The sequence below is a fragment of the Hemitrygon akajei genome, chromosome 15 (assembly GCF_048418815.1).
Source record: "Hemitrygon akajei chromosome 15, sHemAka1.3, whole genome shotgun sequence".
Taxonomy (NCBI): Eukaryota; Metazoa; Chordata; class Chondrichthyes; order Myliobatiformes; family Dasyatidae; genus Hemitrygon; species Hemitrygon akajei.
In genome coordinates, this window is record NC_133138.1 from 16,551,660 (window position 1) to 16,570,013 (window position 18,354).

Below are 18,354 nucleotides of genomic sequence, written 5' to 3' on the forward strand. Positions count from 1 at the left end.
GTCCTGTATCCTGTTGTTCCTGGCTTTAACGCTGCGAGATCATTTGATGGACAGATGCAGTTGAAACAGTTATGGTTGGAGTGACTGGTGTCCTATATGATCTTCCAGACCTTCTTTACATATCTACTGCTGTAAATGTCCTCAGTGGAAGGAAGTTCACATCCACAGATCTGCTGGGCTGTCTGTACCACTCTCTCAAGTGCCCAGCGATCAAGGTTGGTGCAGCTCCCATACCAGGCGATGTTACAGCTAGTCAGGATCCTCTTAATGGTGCCCACCCCCCATAGAAGGTGTTGAGGATTGGGGGCTCATGCCGAATTTCTTCAGTTGTTTGAGGTGAAAGAGATGTTGTTGTGCTTTTCTTGCCACACAGGTGTGTGTACAGTCCAGCTGAGATCATCAGTGATGTGTATACTGAGGAACTTCAAACCACTCACCCTCTCAATTGCATTGATTGGGGCGAGCCTGTCTCTGTTCGTCTTGTAATTCGCTATCAGCTCTTTTGTTTTTTGGACATTTAATTTCTGTTAATAGTTAGAGTTAAATTTGCCTTAACCCTTGACATTGATTGGTAGTTTATGCACTTTGAATCTTTTTCGTTGTAATGGAACAGATACAAAGGTGAAAAGAGTGAGTGTTTCAAAGGTAGAAAACACCAATATCATTTAAGGATCATAATTGTATTTTCTTATCATATTCAATTCAATTTAGGTGGTAAACTTGAGAAGTTATAAAATAAGGAATTGCATTATTAGGTATTGTCATTTAAAGTAAAATTGGATAGGTATATGGACAGGAAAGGGTTATGGGCAGAATGCAGGTTGGTGGGACTAGGTGAGAGTAAGCGTTCGGCACAGAGTAGAAGGGCTGAGATGGCCTGTTTCCATGTTGTAATTGTTATATGGTTATATGGTATTAGTAATAGGTGAACCACAGTTTAAATCGTCAGTATCCATTTGGAAGGAAGTTGTCTTCTCCCATATTTCCAGTTGGACTGGCTGTGGGAGAACATCATAACTGTGGAATCATCACCGTTTCATGTGTGAGTTGGCCTCCATTTCCTCAAATAATCATTAAAATTTAAGAGGTAGACAACGGATGACTAGCCATGAATTATTAAGCATAGACATGCACAGATGCTGCTGATAATGTTGTTAGATCAGACAAAAATCATAACATTACCTAATTTTAAGCAAAAACTATTGCTGGTTACAAATCAGTCGCTAGTGATCATAAATAATATGATTGAATTTATACTGCGATTTGAGAGGGAGAAGCAGAACTCACATGTATCAGTATGGCAAGGGAATAAAGAGAATTACAGAGGCATGAGAGAGGAGCTTGCCCAGGTGGATTGGAGGAGGATACCGGCAGGGGTTGCTGAAGTTTCTGGCACTAGTTCACAAGGCACAGGATAGATATGTCTTACAGAGGAAGAAGCTCTCAAATGGCAGGGGTCAGCAACCGTGGCTGACAAAGGAAGTCAAGGACTGCATAAAAGCCAAGGAAAGGGCTTATTAATTCACACTGATACAGTGGTATTTCTATGTTACATTTGCTGTCCTGTTGTACATACTATTTATTACAAACTACTATAAATTGCACATTACATATTTAGACAGAGACGTAACAAAGATTTTTACTCATGTATGTGAAGGATGTACTTTGTAAGTAATAAAGTCAATTCAAATATAAGGTAGGAAAAGTGAGTGGGAAGTTGGTTGCTTGAGAAGCTTTTAAAACCCAACAAAAGACAACAAAAAAAAACCGTAAGAACGGAAAAGATAAAATATGAGGGCAGATCAGCCAATATTATAAAGTAGGATACCAAAAGTGTTGTCAAGAGTAAAAGGGAGGTGAGAGTTGATATTAGGCCACTGGAAAATGATGCTGGTGAGGTCATAGTTGCAAATGTCACTCCAGTATTTAAGAAAGGGGGAAAGCAAAAGAAAGGAAATTATAGGCCAGTTAGCTTAACCTCAGTGGCTGGGAATGTGTTGGAGACTATTACCAATAATGAGGTTTCAAGGTTCTCGGAGACTAATGATAAAGTAAGTCAAAGTCAACTTCTGTGAAAGGAAATCTTGCCTAACAAATCTGTTAGAGTTCTTCGAGGAAATGACAAGGAGGGTGGACAAAGGAGAGGTAGTGGATGTTATTTACTTAGATTTTCAGAAGGTATTTGATAAGGTGCTACACATGAGGCTTCTTACCAAGATAAAATCCTATGGCATTACAGGAAAGATACTGGCATGGATAAAGGAATGGCTGACAGGCAGGAGGCAGCAAATGGGAATAAAAGGGGCCTGTTATGGTTGGCTGCCAGCGACTAGTGGTGTTCCTCAGGGGTCAGTATTGGGACCGCTACTTTTCACATTGTTCGTCAATGATATAGATAATGGAACTGATGGCTTTGTGATAAAGTTTGTGGATGGTACAAATATGGATGGGGGTTAGGTAGTACTGAGGAAACAATGTGATTGCAACAGAACTTGGGTAAATTGGAAGAATGGGAAAAAAGTGGCAGATGGAATAAAGTGTTAGGAGATATATGATGGTGCATTTTGGTAAATGGAATATAAAAACAAGGAGATGATACTGAGCTTTTATAAGACATTAGTCAGGCCATGCTTAGAGTTTTGTCAGCGGTTTTGTGCCCCAGATCTTAGAAAAGGTGTATTATCATTGGAGAAAGTCCAAAGGATAATTCCAATAATGAAGGGATGAACACATGAGGAGCATTTGGCAGCTTTGGGCCTTTACTTACTGGAACTTAGAAGAATGTAGATGAATCTCATTGAAACCTATGATTGTTAAAAGGACTAGATAGGGTGGATGTGGAGAGCATGTTTCCTATGGTGAGGGTATCCCGAACTAGAGGGCACAGCATCAAAGTTGAGGGGTGACCCTTCAGAACAGAGTTAAGGAGGAATTATTTTAGCCAGAGGGTGTGAATCTGTGGAATGCTCTGCCAGAGCCTGTGGTGGAGGCCAAGTCCATGGGTATATTTAAGGTGGAAGTTGATTGTTTCCAGATCGGTCAGGGAATCAAAGGATATGGTGAGAAGACAGTGGATGGGGTTGAGCGGGATCCGGGATTTGCCATGATGGAATGGCCTAATTCTGCTCCAATGTCTTATGGTCTAAATTGACTAATTACCCAAAACAATTTAAAAAATGCCAAATGAATTCATTGTTACCACAAGTCTCAGTACAAATGGAGAAGCAAGCCTAATACTGGATAAAGTGCTTTCTCTTTAGCAGAGCTTCAAGCTCAAAGTTGATTTGATTCTTCTGCTTTTCTGTGTATTCTGAGGTAGTTGATGAGGCTGCTTGCAAACTCAATAAGTCGAGGACACTTCACAGGGTGGGAACATGGGATATAAAAGAGATGATATGTTCCTTTGCAGCTTCTCTTAATCTTTCAAATGCTGCTGGCAAAGAAGCTCAAGTTTCTCACTATGTTCTCCACCTGGAGCAGTTACTGGCCACGGACTCTCACAGATCACCAGGTAAATGTAAATGATGTAACCAGCTCCCATGGGCAGACCACATATTCTTCATGAGGATTTTGAAAAAACCCTGAATTATCTTCTGTCCTCTGGGCAAACCCAAACATCCAAACCACGACTACTTTAGCAATTCCTGTCAGTCACCTTACGTACAGCCACTGCTGTGTCTGGCATTACTTTATGGACATACAATCTATATATATAAGCTATCTTACGTATTTAAATTTATTGTGTTTTTATTATTAATGTGTTCATTATCTTATTACCTTTTGGTTTGCACTGCTTCGGATTCAGAGTAACAATTATTTTGTTTTCCTTTACACTTGCATACTGAAAATGACACAAAAGCATCTCGAATCTCATGCTCATATAATGTTTCAGGTCACTATTTACAGGGTGTGCAATAATTTGGCCTGCCCATGGAACTGGCTTAACATCAGTGCTCTGGGCATTGGTCTGGGAAAAGTCATTGACATTGGTTTACGTATATTGATGTTAAATTCATAAAACATTTATAAATTAGCATTAACGCCACCTCTCCAGCGCTTTGAGGTGTCTACTGCAAATAGTTTGTTTCTCTGAAACATATAGAACAAGAGGATCATTGCTGTCAAGTAGACCAGAACATTATAATACCTCCGATTTCTTGATCTTTATTCCTCAGATGGTTAAACGTTTCACTAAGATGCTAGGGGTAGTGGTGAATTAATGTCTGCCTCTGCAGAGAATTGGTTCCAACAAACAGAAAGTGGCTCATATTTTCAAAAATCTCATTATGGATCAGTATTGCATGATGGTATTACTCAGTCAGATTGGTAGCCATCCTCTGCCTTGAGGAAGTTAATGCATGGGCCATTCCTTTGTCAATGATATTGGGGGTTCGGCCTCTAAATGCTTGCAAGATTCTTCTGCATACTGGAAGTTGATGACCAAAATTAGAATTATCTTCACTGTGGAGGGGATGTGATTTAGATTAAACAGTTCCAATTCATAAGATCATAAGACAAAGGAGCAGAATTTGGCCATTCAGCCCATTGAGTCTGCTCTGCCATTTCATCATGAGCTGATCCAATCTCCCCTTTAGTCCCATTCCCCCGCCTTCTCACCATAACCTTTGATGCCCTGACTACTCAGATACATATCAATCTCTGCCTTAAATACACCCAATAACTTGGTCTCCACTGCCGCCCGTGGCAACAAATTCCATAGATTCACCACCCTCTGGCTAAAAATTTTTTTTTTCGCATCTCTGTTCTGAATGGGCGCCCTGCAATCCTGAAGTCATGTCCTCTCGTACTAGACTCCCCCACCATGGGAAACAACTTTGCCACATCCACTCTGCCTTTCAACATTCAAAATGTTTCTATGAGGTCCCCCCTCATTCTCCTAAACTCCAAGGAGTACAGTCCAAGAGCGGTCAAACGTTCTTCATATGTTAACCCTCTCATTCCCGGAATCATTCTAGTGAATCTTCTCTGAACTTGTAAATTAGTGTCACTCCAGAGGGAAGCTTATTTTAGATGATGTACAAACCCTGTTGTGCCAAAGATTGACAAGTAACTTGAATAATGATACAGCTTTGCTCGGTGTCAGTCTGCACTGGGATTGTGTTTGAGGTGGACCAGTTGGTTAGAATTGCCACTTACGTGCAATCCCATAGTAGATTAAAATAGTGCCAAGTTTCTCTTGGTCAAAAACTACTGCCAGGTCAAGAAAAGCCGCTTATAGTGATTAATTCCCTGTATTACAGTTTTCTTGGAGTTCTCGCATTGTATCATCATTATTAAGTCTGGGTGAATGAACATTATGCATCATGCATCTCCTTAGCGACTGGGAAACAGCAGTTAAAGACTGTTAAAATGATTTTCTTGTATCTGTCAGCAGGAAGAGCTCTCTACAATTAATGTATTTGGATTTGGCTCCCTTTTTGAAGATCTTGCCCATACTATCTCAATGGCATCTGGATTCTCCTCTTCCCAGATGTAATAGGAACTGTAAGCTTGAGGTTCTCTCAAATGTTGCAACTTCAAAAGAAAAACTTTTCATTCTTTTTTTGAGGTTAACAGATGGTGTTTGCAATTTCTTGCGTCAGCAAAATTCCACTAGACAAACTGGAGATTATTTAAAAGTAAGAATCTCAGTTGAAGAGCTTTTTGAGGTGTTCCGTACAGTGGGCGCTGATTCCCTCTCTGTGCCATACAAGTCATCACTGGAATGGCTCTTTGGATGGATTAGGCTGCAGATAGCCTTGTCGACGCAAAAGGAGGTTGCACATCTTGATGATAAATAAATTATTGGATCACTATCCACCATTGTAATTTAGGTTACCTATTTCCTAATGTGTCAGCATCGCTCTGCCATAAAACCATTTCTGGTCCGAGTAGTGTTTCTGGGCAGAGAGAATGAGAGTGGGGCAGAGAGAATTAGACGGGGGGAGAGAATGAGACAGTACGGAAGAGAATGAGGGAGGGGGAGAGAATGGGGAAAGGGGAGAGAATAGGGAAGGGGAGAGAATGGGGAGGGGAGGGGAAGGGGAAGCACTGTGTAAATACTACATGGGATACATCTGATCTTGTCCGATCTCAGAAACTATGCGGACTCAGATCATGAGACACAGGAGATTCTGCAGGTGCTGGAAATCTTGTTGGTGTTACTCAGATCATGGGAGATTGCAGTCAGTTTCACCTGGAGAGAAAATGGGCAACACCAGTTTGGTCTTGCCAAAATCGGCATTGACTGCAAGTTCATAGCAAAATTAAAAGTGCCCCAGTGATTGGATTTGTGGTCATGGGACTGACTTTGACATGGACTTTTGCAAACAGAGCATTTTACAATGGCCAGTAATGAGTGTGGGCTCCCACAACATAATATAATGATTCAAATCAAATTGCTATTTTACCATGTGATCTGAACTATAGTGACATTAGGTTTGGTTTTATTGCCTACTTTGTAGGAACAACATTTTATATGGGGACATCTAGCATTAAAATTGAATTGGCATTTGATCTTCAGGGAAATAGTTCAGCCACTGCATTGGAATACCCACAAAAATTAGTGATCCTGCTTTACATGTCTATAGAATAAATTTTAACAAATTATTCAAAATAGCATCAACCTACTGGTTGCCTTGGCCGTGTTGCTGTGGAAACCATAACAGTGTTACACAATGTCAAAGCTAGAAAGAAATCGACAATGCATGCACTCTGCAACTCAGTGCCAGCTTTTAGTTGAGTTAATGTCTCCATATGGACAACTGCATCTCGAATTCTCCTCAGCAAAGCTTCATCTGGTCTGATGTCTTTCTCCTAAGAGAGAAGCACACATAAAAATGTAAACAGCACTTGGTTTTAAATATGAATTGTATCAGTGGGACCTGGGGCTAGATCTTGTGTTTACTTACTCAGTATAGAGCTTAATTACTTTACTTTGCTCAGCTATCTAGCTTAACTGAATTCTGAAGACTTTTAATTTGTCGTGTTAACAACAGCTTGAGCATTAAAAATAAATAAGTCACAGCCCAGCTCATTTCTATAAATCCTTCATATGCACTCTGCTCACTTCACTTATGTAATTTTATTTCACTGCATCTCCACATGACACTGTTAACTTGGCTGGGTGCCATTTCCCCAGCAGGTGCTGACAAGCTTAACATCTAACCATCACTGTGAATACTGTGGCATACAAGCTACTAGCATTTGCTACTTCCGTGCTTATTGTTACAGCCTGGTGTTATATAAAGTAATTTAAAAATTCTCTGTCAGTAAGTTTGCCTCAGAGTTTGGATAGTTTACTCAAGGAGTAGTAGAACAGGCATGATGAAGAGTTAATTGGTGAGACTCAATCTATACTGGCAGAGATCAGAAGCAACCCTTTAATAGTTACAGATTGTTTCACTAAAATTTTCACCATATTTTGACACTGTCATTTTTTCACTTTTAGTCAACTAGTTCCCAATTTTCACATTCTGTAATATAAATGAAACACTCCATGTCTTATAAATTACTTATTTTAAAACAGCAATTCAAAACTGCAATAATCTATTTCATATGCAGAGCACTTGCAATGATTTTTTAATTTTTAACCAATAAAACATAATAAAATAAACTATAGTTATAGTTAACAATATGTAACTAGGTAGTATGGTTATGCTGAAACAGGTGCAGAGAACTATTCTAGCTTAGACATCCATGAAATACTTGTATCTCAAGAAGTCTTTCAAGGATCCATCATGCAGTGCAATTATCTACAGAATTCAAATTATTTAATTTACTATAATTCTGAAACTGAAACTGGTTAACTGACTGAACAATGGAATTTGGCAATAAAAGATATGGATTTTGTTCTGGTCAAGCAGGTTCTAAGGCAGTGCCCATTAAGTGCTGTATACATGAATTGTACACTATGCTTCTGTAAGGGTAATGTTGTTTAATTTCTAAAACATAAAGTATAATAAGTTACTTTACTTCAGGACACGTGTGGTAGGGTTGGTATTTTGCACTTGTTTTATGTGGACACTTTAATCTATCATAACCACACATGCAGTAAATATCTTTATGTTGAGGAATTTCAGCTCAGAAGTCAGTGATTCAGGAATTATGACACATTAAAGAGAAGGAAAGTGGACTCTGGTCCAGAAAGCAATCATGGCTCCTTGATGGAGTACTGAAGAATTGGTCAATTAAAAGTGACATGAAGTGTGACAACTTCATGTACGAGTGAGAAACCAAATGGTAGCTTTGAGAGAGACAGTATCGCACTTCATCAGTTGTGAGATTCTTGTCAACAAGATCAGAGACTGTAGAGATGATAAGCAAAATGGTAAGGAGATCAACTTAACCTGAGGGAATGGAATAGAATGTATTGGTGGTTGTGGACATCACCACTACAGGGTGGATAATATTACCTGCAGATGCAAGCCACATTACCACTCAAGAACCAGGATTAAAAATATCTCGTGAGATTTGTAGAGGAACTTGAAAGGAGGAGAAAGATCCACTTTTTGAGATTTGATTAGGAATCAATTATATTGATAGAACAAAGACAGAGACTTGGTTGAAAGTATGTAAGCAGATATGTTCTAATTTTAAAAAAAATCCATGGAAGGGATAATCTCTGGATGATAACTTCGATCAAATGCAGATTGGCACACATCAATAAGATTAGGAAGCTAGATGTGTAGTTTAAAGACTGAAGAAATAGGTTCTAATTCAAGGAGCACTATCATCAATACATGTGAAGAAGAAGCTATTCCCTTGGGATGGGTTGAATTGAGCTGAGATGCAAGGACAAATGAACTAAATAACTAAGTGTACAATAATGGTTTTAAGCTAAGCAGTTGCTGGGAAGAGAGTGTTGCTTTGCTGAGGGAAGTCCAGCCATTAAAAGAAAAAGAAGGTGGTAAGCATAAAAGGTAGGAAGATGAGTGAACAAGCTATCTGTAAGGAAAGAACTGGGCATACAAACATAAGACTATATCTGCAATTAAAGTCAGAGCTTTAAAAAATATAGTGAAAGCCAAAACTAAAGAATACCCAAAACCTAAATTGTAGAAATGGTGAATGCATACAGGCTTTTCTTTCTCTCAAGTTGGCTGAGACTAGAACTAGAGGTCATAGGTTTAGGGTGAAAGGTGAAACATTTAAGGGAACTTGAGGGGAAACAGCTTCTCGCAGAGAGTGGTGCAAGTATGGAACAATTTGCTAGTGGAAGTAGAAGATCTGTGTTCAATTTTAACAATTAAGAGAAGTTTGGCTGTGTATATGGACAAGAGGGATTCGGTGGGATATGGTCAGGGTCCAGGTAGATGGAACCATGCTAAAGATCAGTCAGCATAGATCAGAGGGACCGAAGAACTTGTTTCTGAGCAGTCGTTACTCTATGACCTACAGCATTTACAATAAAATATCTGAAATAACAGCACAAATAGAAATAAGTGGGTAAATTCTCATAACCATCACAGAGAATTGGTTCTAAGAAGACTGTATTTTCCTGGACACTTCTGCTCAGACAGGTAAAATGAAAAAAAAGGATAACTCTGATATTAAAATGGGACAAAGGCAGTGAAAAATATATATTTTAACTCAGCGAATCAACAGAATAAATTTTGTTGAGACTAAGAATGAGCAAGCATTGAAAGCAATGTGGGAATTGTCTACTGGTTCACACATTGTAGTGATAATAATCTGATAAATTGATTTGTTATTGTCACATGTATTGGGGTACAGTGAAAATCTTGTCTTGCATACTACTCATGCAGATAAATTCATTATAGTAGTGCTTTGAGTTAGTACCAAGTTAAACAGATTACAGAATAAAGTGTCAATGTTACAGAAAAAGAGCAGTACAGTCAAACAATATAATGCAAGGTAATAACAAGGTAGATTGTGAGGTCAAGATTCCATCTTTTTGTATTAGAGAACCACTCAATGGTATTAGAAGTGGAATAGAAGCTGACCCTGAGCCTAGTAGCATGCACTTTCAAACTTTTACATCTTCTGCTCATTAGGAGGGGGGAGGAGAGAGAATGTCTGGGGTAGGTGGGATCTTTGATTATACGTTGGCTAGATTACCAAGCACAGACAGAGTCCTTGGAGGGGATGCTTGTTTATCCAAAGTGTTGAACTGTGTCCATAACTTTCCGCAGATTGCTCTTGGTCACGGGCACAGCAGTTGCCAGACTAAGCTGTGGTGCATCCAGATTGGATGCTTTCTGTAGTGCATTTTAAGAAATAGTGAGTGTCAAAGGGAACAAGCCAAACTTCTTTAGCCTCCTGAGGAAGCAGAGGCACTGCTTAGCTTTCTTGGTCGTGGCATCAACATGGTTGGACCAGGACAGGCTATTTGTGATTCCAAGGAACTTAAAAATCTTAACTCTCTCAACATCAGCACCTCTGATGTAAACAAGAGCATGTGGACCACCTCCTTTCTGAAGACAATAATCAGCTCTTTTGTTTTGCTTACAATAGGCTCTGTCTCCTTCCTATACCCGAACTCATCATTATTGATATATGGTACACTGTAGTCAGATCATCTGCAAACGTGCAGACGTAGCTGGAAAGGAATCTTGCCATACAGTCATGAGGGTAGAGAGAGTAGAGTAGGAAGCTGAGCGCACAGCTTTGTGGGTCACCTGGATGGAGAAATATTGTAGTAGAGGTGCTGCTGCCTATCCTTACTGACTGCACTGTGTTACTCAGGAAGTCAGGGATCCAGTTGAAAAGGGGAGTGATGAATCCCAAGCCTAGGAGTCTGAGGTTAGTTTGCCTGGAATTGTAGTACTTAAGCATACAGTATAGCATACATTAGAATATCTTAAGTGTATTTAACAAGGGTAATAAGTAATCATGAAGGTTTTAAATCAACATACAAATTCAAACAAAATCAGCCGCAATAAGTACAATTACTTAAAGTGCACAAGACATGGTTCACTAAATCAGTGTATTAGGAAACCAAAGATGGGATAGACTATCTTAGCCCAAAAATCAGAGATCCATGGCAATGATGAGGATGGGAATTGATGTTCAGTCCAGGGTGTGGAGGGATGGTCCATCCACAGGTGGGCAAAGTTGAGGGAAGAAACAACACCCAGAAGTGCCCAATTAAATTTACTGCCAGGGTTACAGTTATTTTCCTTTACTAAGAGTAAATGATTTCCAGCCAATATTGCAGCAAAACAAAATAGAATTGTAGAACAAAAATTTTTAAACAATATCTCTTCATTACATACATTCCTATTAGTTCATTTCACCTTCCTTCCATGCCACGGTCCATTATTATGGGACTTAATGCAGACAAGTGCAATGTGTTGCACTTCTGTAGGACCAACCAGGGATGGTGTTACACAGTGAATGGTCGGCCACTAAGGAGTGTGGTAGAATAAGGGGATCTGGCAATACAAGTCCACAATTCATTTTAAGTGGGATCACAGGTTGATAGGATTGTAAAGAAAGCTTTTGGCACATTGGCCTTCATAGATCAAAGTATTGAGTACAGGAGATGGGATGTTATGTTGAAGATCCATAAATCATTGGTGAGGCCTAATTTGGAATATTGTGTGCTGTCTTGGTCTCCTACCTACAGGAAAGGTATAAATAACATTGAAAGAGTACAGAGAAAATTTACAAGGATAATGCTGGGTTTGGAGAACCTGAGTTATAAGGAAGAATTGAATGGGTTAGGACTTTATTCCTTTGGACATAGTAGATTGTGAGGAGATTTGATACAGGTATACAAACTTATTAGGAGTATAGATAGGGTAAATGCAAGTAGGCTTTTCCACTGAGGTTTGGTTGGACTACAATTACAGGTCATGGGATAAGGGTGAAATGTGAAAAGTTTAAGAGGAATATGAGGGGAAACTTCTTCACTCAGAGGGTAAGAGTGTGACCAAGTTGCCAGTGCAAGTAGTGCATGCAAACTCGATTTCAGTTTAAGCGAAGTTAGGATAAGTACATGGATGATTAGGGTAGTGGGGGCTATGATCCCATTGCAGGCCCATGGGAGTAGGCAGCTTAAATGACTCAGCATGATCTAGATGGACCGAAGAGCCTGATTATGTGCTGTACCTTTATATGACACTATGACTCTAATCCTCACAATTCTCTACTTCATTCTCTTTTTTTTAGTCTTTTACCATTTGCCTACAAATTCCACTCAAAATGTGCTCGACAGTCCTGCGAAGGGTTTCGGCCCAAAGTGTCAGCTGTACTCTTTTCCTAGATGATGCCTGGCCTGCTGAGTTCCTCCAGCATTTTGTGTTATTTTGTTTTGCAATCTGAGATGATGCTTCAAGATTCTTTCTAAATTTATTAGCATAATCTACAGTGTACCTCATCCCTATTGTTTTCATAGACAAGGAAATACATTTAGAAAAAAACATTTTCTCTGCTAGTATCAAAAATAGAGCGAAAACATGCAATGAGACCACTTTCTAAGTAAGTGAAATTGTCTAACATAAATCATCTTCCATATGATAACGTGAGAATGCAAATAATTGCGTAGATGCTTTTTTACCTTGGATCAAGCATAAAGGCATTATGATAGAGGTTGTGATTTTAGAGGAAATTGGCTTGTATGTTAAACACTGCCACAATGTTAATTTGGATGATTATACCCTGAAAATGTTCCTTCCTCCCCGAATTCATAAACTGCCTATGTTCAGTTCCACTTCAAAACCTGACCAGGATAACCAATCCCAATTCCCTCGGTACACGAGCATAACATATGGGTAAAGAAACATTATTTTGCAAGGTAATTATCAGTTCTCCTACACTTTATTTGTTACATTCTTATTTTCATGAGAATGAAATTAAACATAGTACTTCAATATCCTATACATTTCATCACAATTTCCAAGTATTTTTGCTGCTTTCTTGTCTGTGCATCTATTTACCCTCATTGATTTTGTATACAGCAAAATGGTTTCAATGAAACAAAATCAACAAACATTTCAGTTCCTTTTTTGTATTGCGTCTTGCAGTCTGAAACCTTTGATTTAAAACTGTACTATTCATTTCCTCTTCTTTGTCTCATACCCTTCTATTTGTTTTTATTAAATGTTATGCATCAATCACGACAATGATTTGCCAAAAAATATTTTGTTATTACTTGGGGTCATGTTTTTTACTGCGTGTGTATGACCCAATAAAAAAAAATGTCATTTGCCTGAGTTTTTCCAGTTTCAGATCATTTTTACATGCATGCTCACCTCAGAATTTACTTTAGTGGCAACTTGCCAATGATGCCCTTGTTATGCCAGCACATACCTATTCTACCTACCATTTACTTCTTCCAGTTTAGCTAGACTCTAATCTCAAATTTGTTACACTTCCTTGTGCAGAAAGTATTGATCTATCAAAATATCAAAAGCGATCATTTAAATTCAAAACTTGCAGAGCATCTCCAATGCTAAATCAGGTTTTCAATCTAGTAATTCTTTATTCATGATACCATCCCTATCCCATCATTCAGGATAGCACTTTACTTGCAGCAGACAGTAGGCATAGTGAAACGTAGTGCCCTGAGCCCTACTGACCACATTGTTTTTGATGATTCTCCAAAGACACCAAGAACATAATCAATTCAACAATCTAACAGTCCTACACTTTTCACTCCTTTATGGAAGTGAGTATTTTTGGATAAATCCAGCACTTTTGGCCATTCCTATTCAACCTTCAGCTGGTGTTGATAAGCCATTTTCTGAGATATTCCAATCCTTCTGCAGATGATTGTTCACAGTAGTGGTAGTATGAAGTTCTGGGATGGACAAGGAAATATTTCAAAGGCAGAATGGCATGTGAAAAATCAAGCAGGTTTCATTAATGTGCCTACCACCCTTGTCCATTTTAGTCTGTGTCCCACATGCAAGTCCTGCAAACCAATGATGGCTCCTACTGATCCTAAGTGCAGCTCCCATTAGATCAAAGGGCCACAGTGTGGTCAGGAAATGGGCAGATGTGCAGTTGGAGGTAGTGGGAACAGAACCAAATAAGTGGATGCAATGCACTGAGGAAATGGGCCATGTGTATGACTAGAGTGTGGCCAAGAATGTGTGGATGGAGCATGGTGGTAATTGGGCCTATCTTTCAAATGGAGCTCTGAGATAAACAGAGGAAGTTGTGCAGGCAGAACACTGAAGGAACAGGGAGAAATCCTGTCAGAATGAGATCAGGAATGGAGCAGAGGAAGGTCCTGAAAGGGAGGGAGCACAGGGGCAGAGAGAATTAGGGAATCAAGAGAAAATACAAGGAACAGAAAACAGAAGAAGGTGAGCAAAGAAGTTATTGGGGGTAGGATCGTGTAAGGCAGAGAATGCGAAAACTAAGGGAAAGGAAGGAGGAAATCAGCTTCAGAAAGATAGCACGAGATATAGTGAGAAAAGAGTGAATGATTAATAGAGAGAGAGGGCGAGAAAGTGTTCATAGAGCAATGGGGACAGTAAGGCTGGTGGGCAAAATAGATCTGATCTATGAAGTTTATAGGATTTTGAAAGGCATAGATAGAGTAGACAAACTACGTCTTCTTCCCAGGGTTGAAATGTCTAATCGCAGAGGGAATGCATTTAAGATGTAAGGTGAAAGGGGGTGAGTTCAAAGGAGATAAGAAGGTAATTAAGGCATCGACAGTGCTTCTCCTACAGATGCTGCCTGGCCTGCTGTGTTCCACCAGCGTTTTGTGTGTGTTGCTTGAATTTCCAGCATCTGCAGATTTCTTTGGGTTCATTCTTTTTCTCTCTCTCTCTCTCTCTCTCACACACACACACACACAGTGCTGGGTACTTGGAGCACGAATGTGAAGTAAATGCAAGGATATGGATAATGTTTAGGCAGGAAGACTTAGTGTGGTTGTCCATTTGATTACTAATTTAATTGGTTCAGTAAAACATAGTAGTTGAAAGGCCTGTTGCTGTGCTGATCTGTTCTATATTCTAAGAGAAAAAGAACCAGAGAGGAAAACCGACATTGAGAAAGGAGACAGATTTAGAATGAGATCATGGGGAGACTACATTGAAGAGAGACAAAGTGAGATAAAAACACAAAAGGGTCAGAAAAATCAACAGACACAGAATATTAGAAGAGATATAGAGAGAAAGAATTCACCATGTTTGACATTTTTTCATATGACACAAAGGCTGTCATTTGCCCCATAGGTCTATTCCTAGAACAATCCCGTCAAAATTGGTCATGTTATCTCACAAGAATAGTTGATCTATTTGCTCCTCTAGGTCATGAGATTTCATTCCTTCCAGGGGTCTTTTCAAAATCCAGCATTTTCTTTACACTAGCTTATTTGGAAGTATGCTTGGAAAAATCCAAAATTTTGATACTCATTTGTTTTTTTTTGTGTTTTCTGTTTCAGCTTTCCTCTTATTCTTTTAACTTGTTTATATCTGCACCACAGTTGCTTGACCTTTCTGGACTTTTATTCTTTTTACATTTTTCCCTAATTTCCATATCCACTTTTTGTTTTCTTATTAATTCATGCATTCACTGTGAACTGTATACTTAACTGTTTTAAACAAGTTACCAGTTTTCACATTATTAACACCTTCCTCAACTCTCCGCCAATCTAATTGTCCCGATTTTATTATTTCAACCCTTAAGTTTTCCTAAATACTTCTATTGCATTTGTTTGTCTCAGAGGCTTCAACAATCTGTCTGACCATACTGATGATAACTTGGTCCAAATCTTACATATGCAGTACTTCCTTCAAGACTTAACAATACTTCTCAATGTTTGGGTTGGTTCCAAATTCAATGGCATCACTTCATAGCAGGTTCTATTTTCATAATTTTAATGGGTTCTTTAACTCACCAAAGTGCCAACTTATCCTGCTGATTCCTCAGCAGCCCAATATTTGCTAATCATCAGTCAATGTCCCCAGTTTTCATCTTATCTCCAGAGAGCCATAGATTTCTAGTATCAACCGTACTTTGCTTTTATCATTTACTTCTTTCAATGTTTGTAATGTGTGTTTTTCTTCAGTAGGGAGATAATCTAATTTTCCATCCATTTAAAACTGGCAACAGAAAATCAGGCAGGCCCTCATATAAGAACAATGAGATACATAGATAGGCCTCTTCAAATGAGCAACACACACAACACGCCAGAGGAACTCAGCAGGTCAGGCATCATTATGGAACAGAATAAACTGTCGATGTTTAGGGCTGAGCCCTTTCGTCAGGACTGAGAAGGAAGCGGAAAGATACCAGAAGAAAATTTGGGTGAGGGAAAGAGGCTCGTTGGAAGGTGGGTGGGAAAGGTCTTTCTGGAGAAGAAAGAATGTGATAGAACAGGAGCGTGAACCATAGAAGAAAAGGAAGGAGGAGGGGACTTGGGGATGTAATAGCTACGTGAGAAAAAGTAAAAAAGTCAGAATGGGGAATAGAGAAGGAGGGGTGAGGAATTTGTTTGTTCATGAGGTTGGGTGAGACTAGAGCTGGTGGTTATTGGTTAAGGGTGAAAGGTGAAATGTTCAAGGGGAACCTGAGTGTGGAACTGGTGGATGCAGGTTTGATTTAACCATTAAAGAGAAATTTGGATAGGCATGTGAATAAGGGGGGTATGCTTTGGATGCAGCTCAATGGGATTAGGCAGAGTAAAGGCTCAGCACAGACCAGTTAAGGTGGAAGAGATGTTTCTTTGCTGTAGTATTCAATGACTATGACTGTAGTACAATCCTGGTTTCCTTTGATTCATTGGCCTAAGATTAACCAATGCACATGAACATGAAAATTGACTCCACCCTATTTTGCATCCAAAATCATACAAGTCCATTAAACTGTGAATATCATCACATAGGTATTCTCTGACAATCACTCTGTACGAGTATCTGTTAATATCTACAACTCCGAATTACTATTGTGGGTTGCATGAACAACTGTTTTCTGTAATAATGCAATCCTATCTTTCCTATTTCCATCAGGTAATCAATCAGCTTATGTCTGCCCTGCTCATCATTATTGAAGCACGTCTCTTACAACCACAATACCATAGCATTCTTTAGGCAAGTAGGTGTCTTTTTAACTTGACATTTGGATGAAGATGCATTAGTTTAATCATCAAGATTTGAAATAAATTTCCTTTGTTAACTTATGTGCTTGTCAATAAACCTTTTGCCCTACCTTTCACAAAGTAACTTCATTGAGTAGCAGTCCTGAAGTTCATCTTTTTTTTCCTGTGGTTCATTTCATGCCAAGGCATAAAATGCAGAACAGTGTTACATTGCTGGACTGAAGCCTAAATTTCTGTTCTACATATCAAGATTGCTTGCCATCATCTCCCTGATATCTTACACTGAAATCATAACTGATTCAATAGTTTCCATATCTTGGAGGTCTGTGCTTTCTCTGGGCTGTCATCACAGCCCTCCCTCTTTTTAACTTCCTTGATTAGCAACATTTCAAACTCGCCTGAGCTTGCTATTTTTGTTATTACCTCACAACTATTAAGTTACATTTGTTTCCTTTATCTATATTGTCACTTCCCTCAATTCCTTCAGAGTTTCTTCTGCTGCAACTCCACAAATGTAAGTACCTCAGTTTCAATGTATAAATTATACTCTAGTCCATTCCTCTTTCTTTTTGATGGAGAAAGGCACAAAAACTAATCGATTCCTGGAATTCAAAAGGCAGCATCTGATCACCAGATGACTGAAGTTTCTTCTGAGAACAAAGAGCTTCTAATTAATTTGAGCATGGGACAATAGTTGTCTTTTGTAGCCTTAAAAGGGAAACATTGGGAAATAATTCCTGAGCTGCATAATAAAGATATTTTGCATTGTTGAATATTATACACTTGACTTTCTAAATGACCTCTTGCGAAAACCAATCAGCAAGATTATCTCTATTAATATATCTGTATAAACACATTATGTAAATATTATTCTGGTGAAGGCAGAATCTTGTTTTCAAAAATAGCCAATAATTGAAATCATTTCTAAACAATTAAGCATTCTATTTTAACTGTTCTCTTCAAGTTAGTGGGGAAATTAAGAAGATTATTTTATAAAAAGTTCTCAAAATCATTCTTTGTCATAAAAAAAAGGCACATTTGGAGATTTGGATGCGGATGCAATAAAAAACTTGAGGGCAAGTAAAATGGCTATTGGCTTTTTGATTTTCATGTGCTACTAAGAACAGGTATAATATAAAATAGGAAAGACAAGTGAACAGCCAAGCATACATAATAATATGATGGGGGGGGGGTTCAATAATTTATACACCAAACCCCATGATCCATTTATCTTTTAGTCTATTTGTCTCCAGATCTTCAAACAGTCTGTTCCTTCTCTGACACAGATGATTATTGTTCCAGAATCATACATGCAATTATTCTTCTCTTTA

General features: G+C 38.8%; 1 protein-coding gene across 1 annotated transcript in view; it reads right to left on the bottom strand.

Moving 5' to 3' along the window:
- LOC140739190 (phospholipid-transporting ATPase VB-like) overlaps positions 1-18,354 on the bottom strand; it is a 293,630-nt gene that overhangs the window by 37,870 nt on the left and 237,406 nt on the right. Inside the window, exon 13 of the mRNA XM_073067239.1 lies at positions 6,631-6,816. Within this exon, the coding sequence (XP_072923340.1) occupies positions 6,631-6,816 (186 nt within the window). The remainder of the gene's footprint in view (positions 1-6,630; positions 6,817-18,354) is intronic.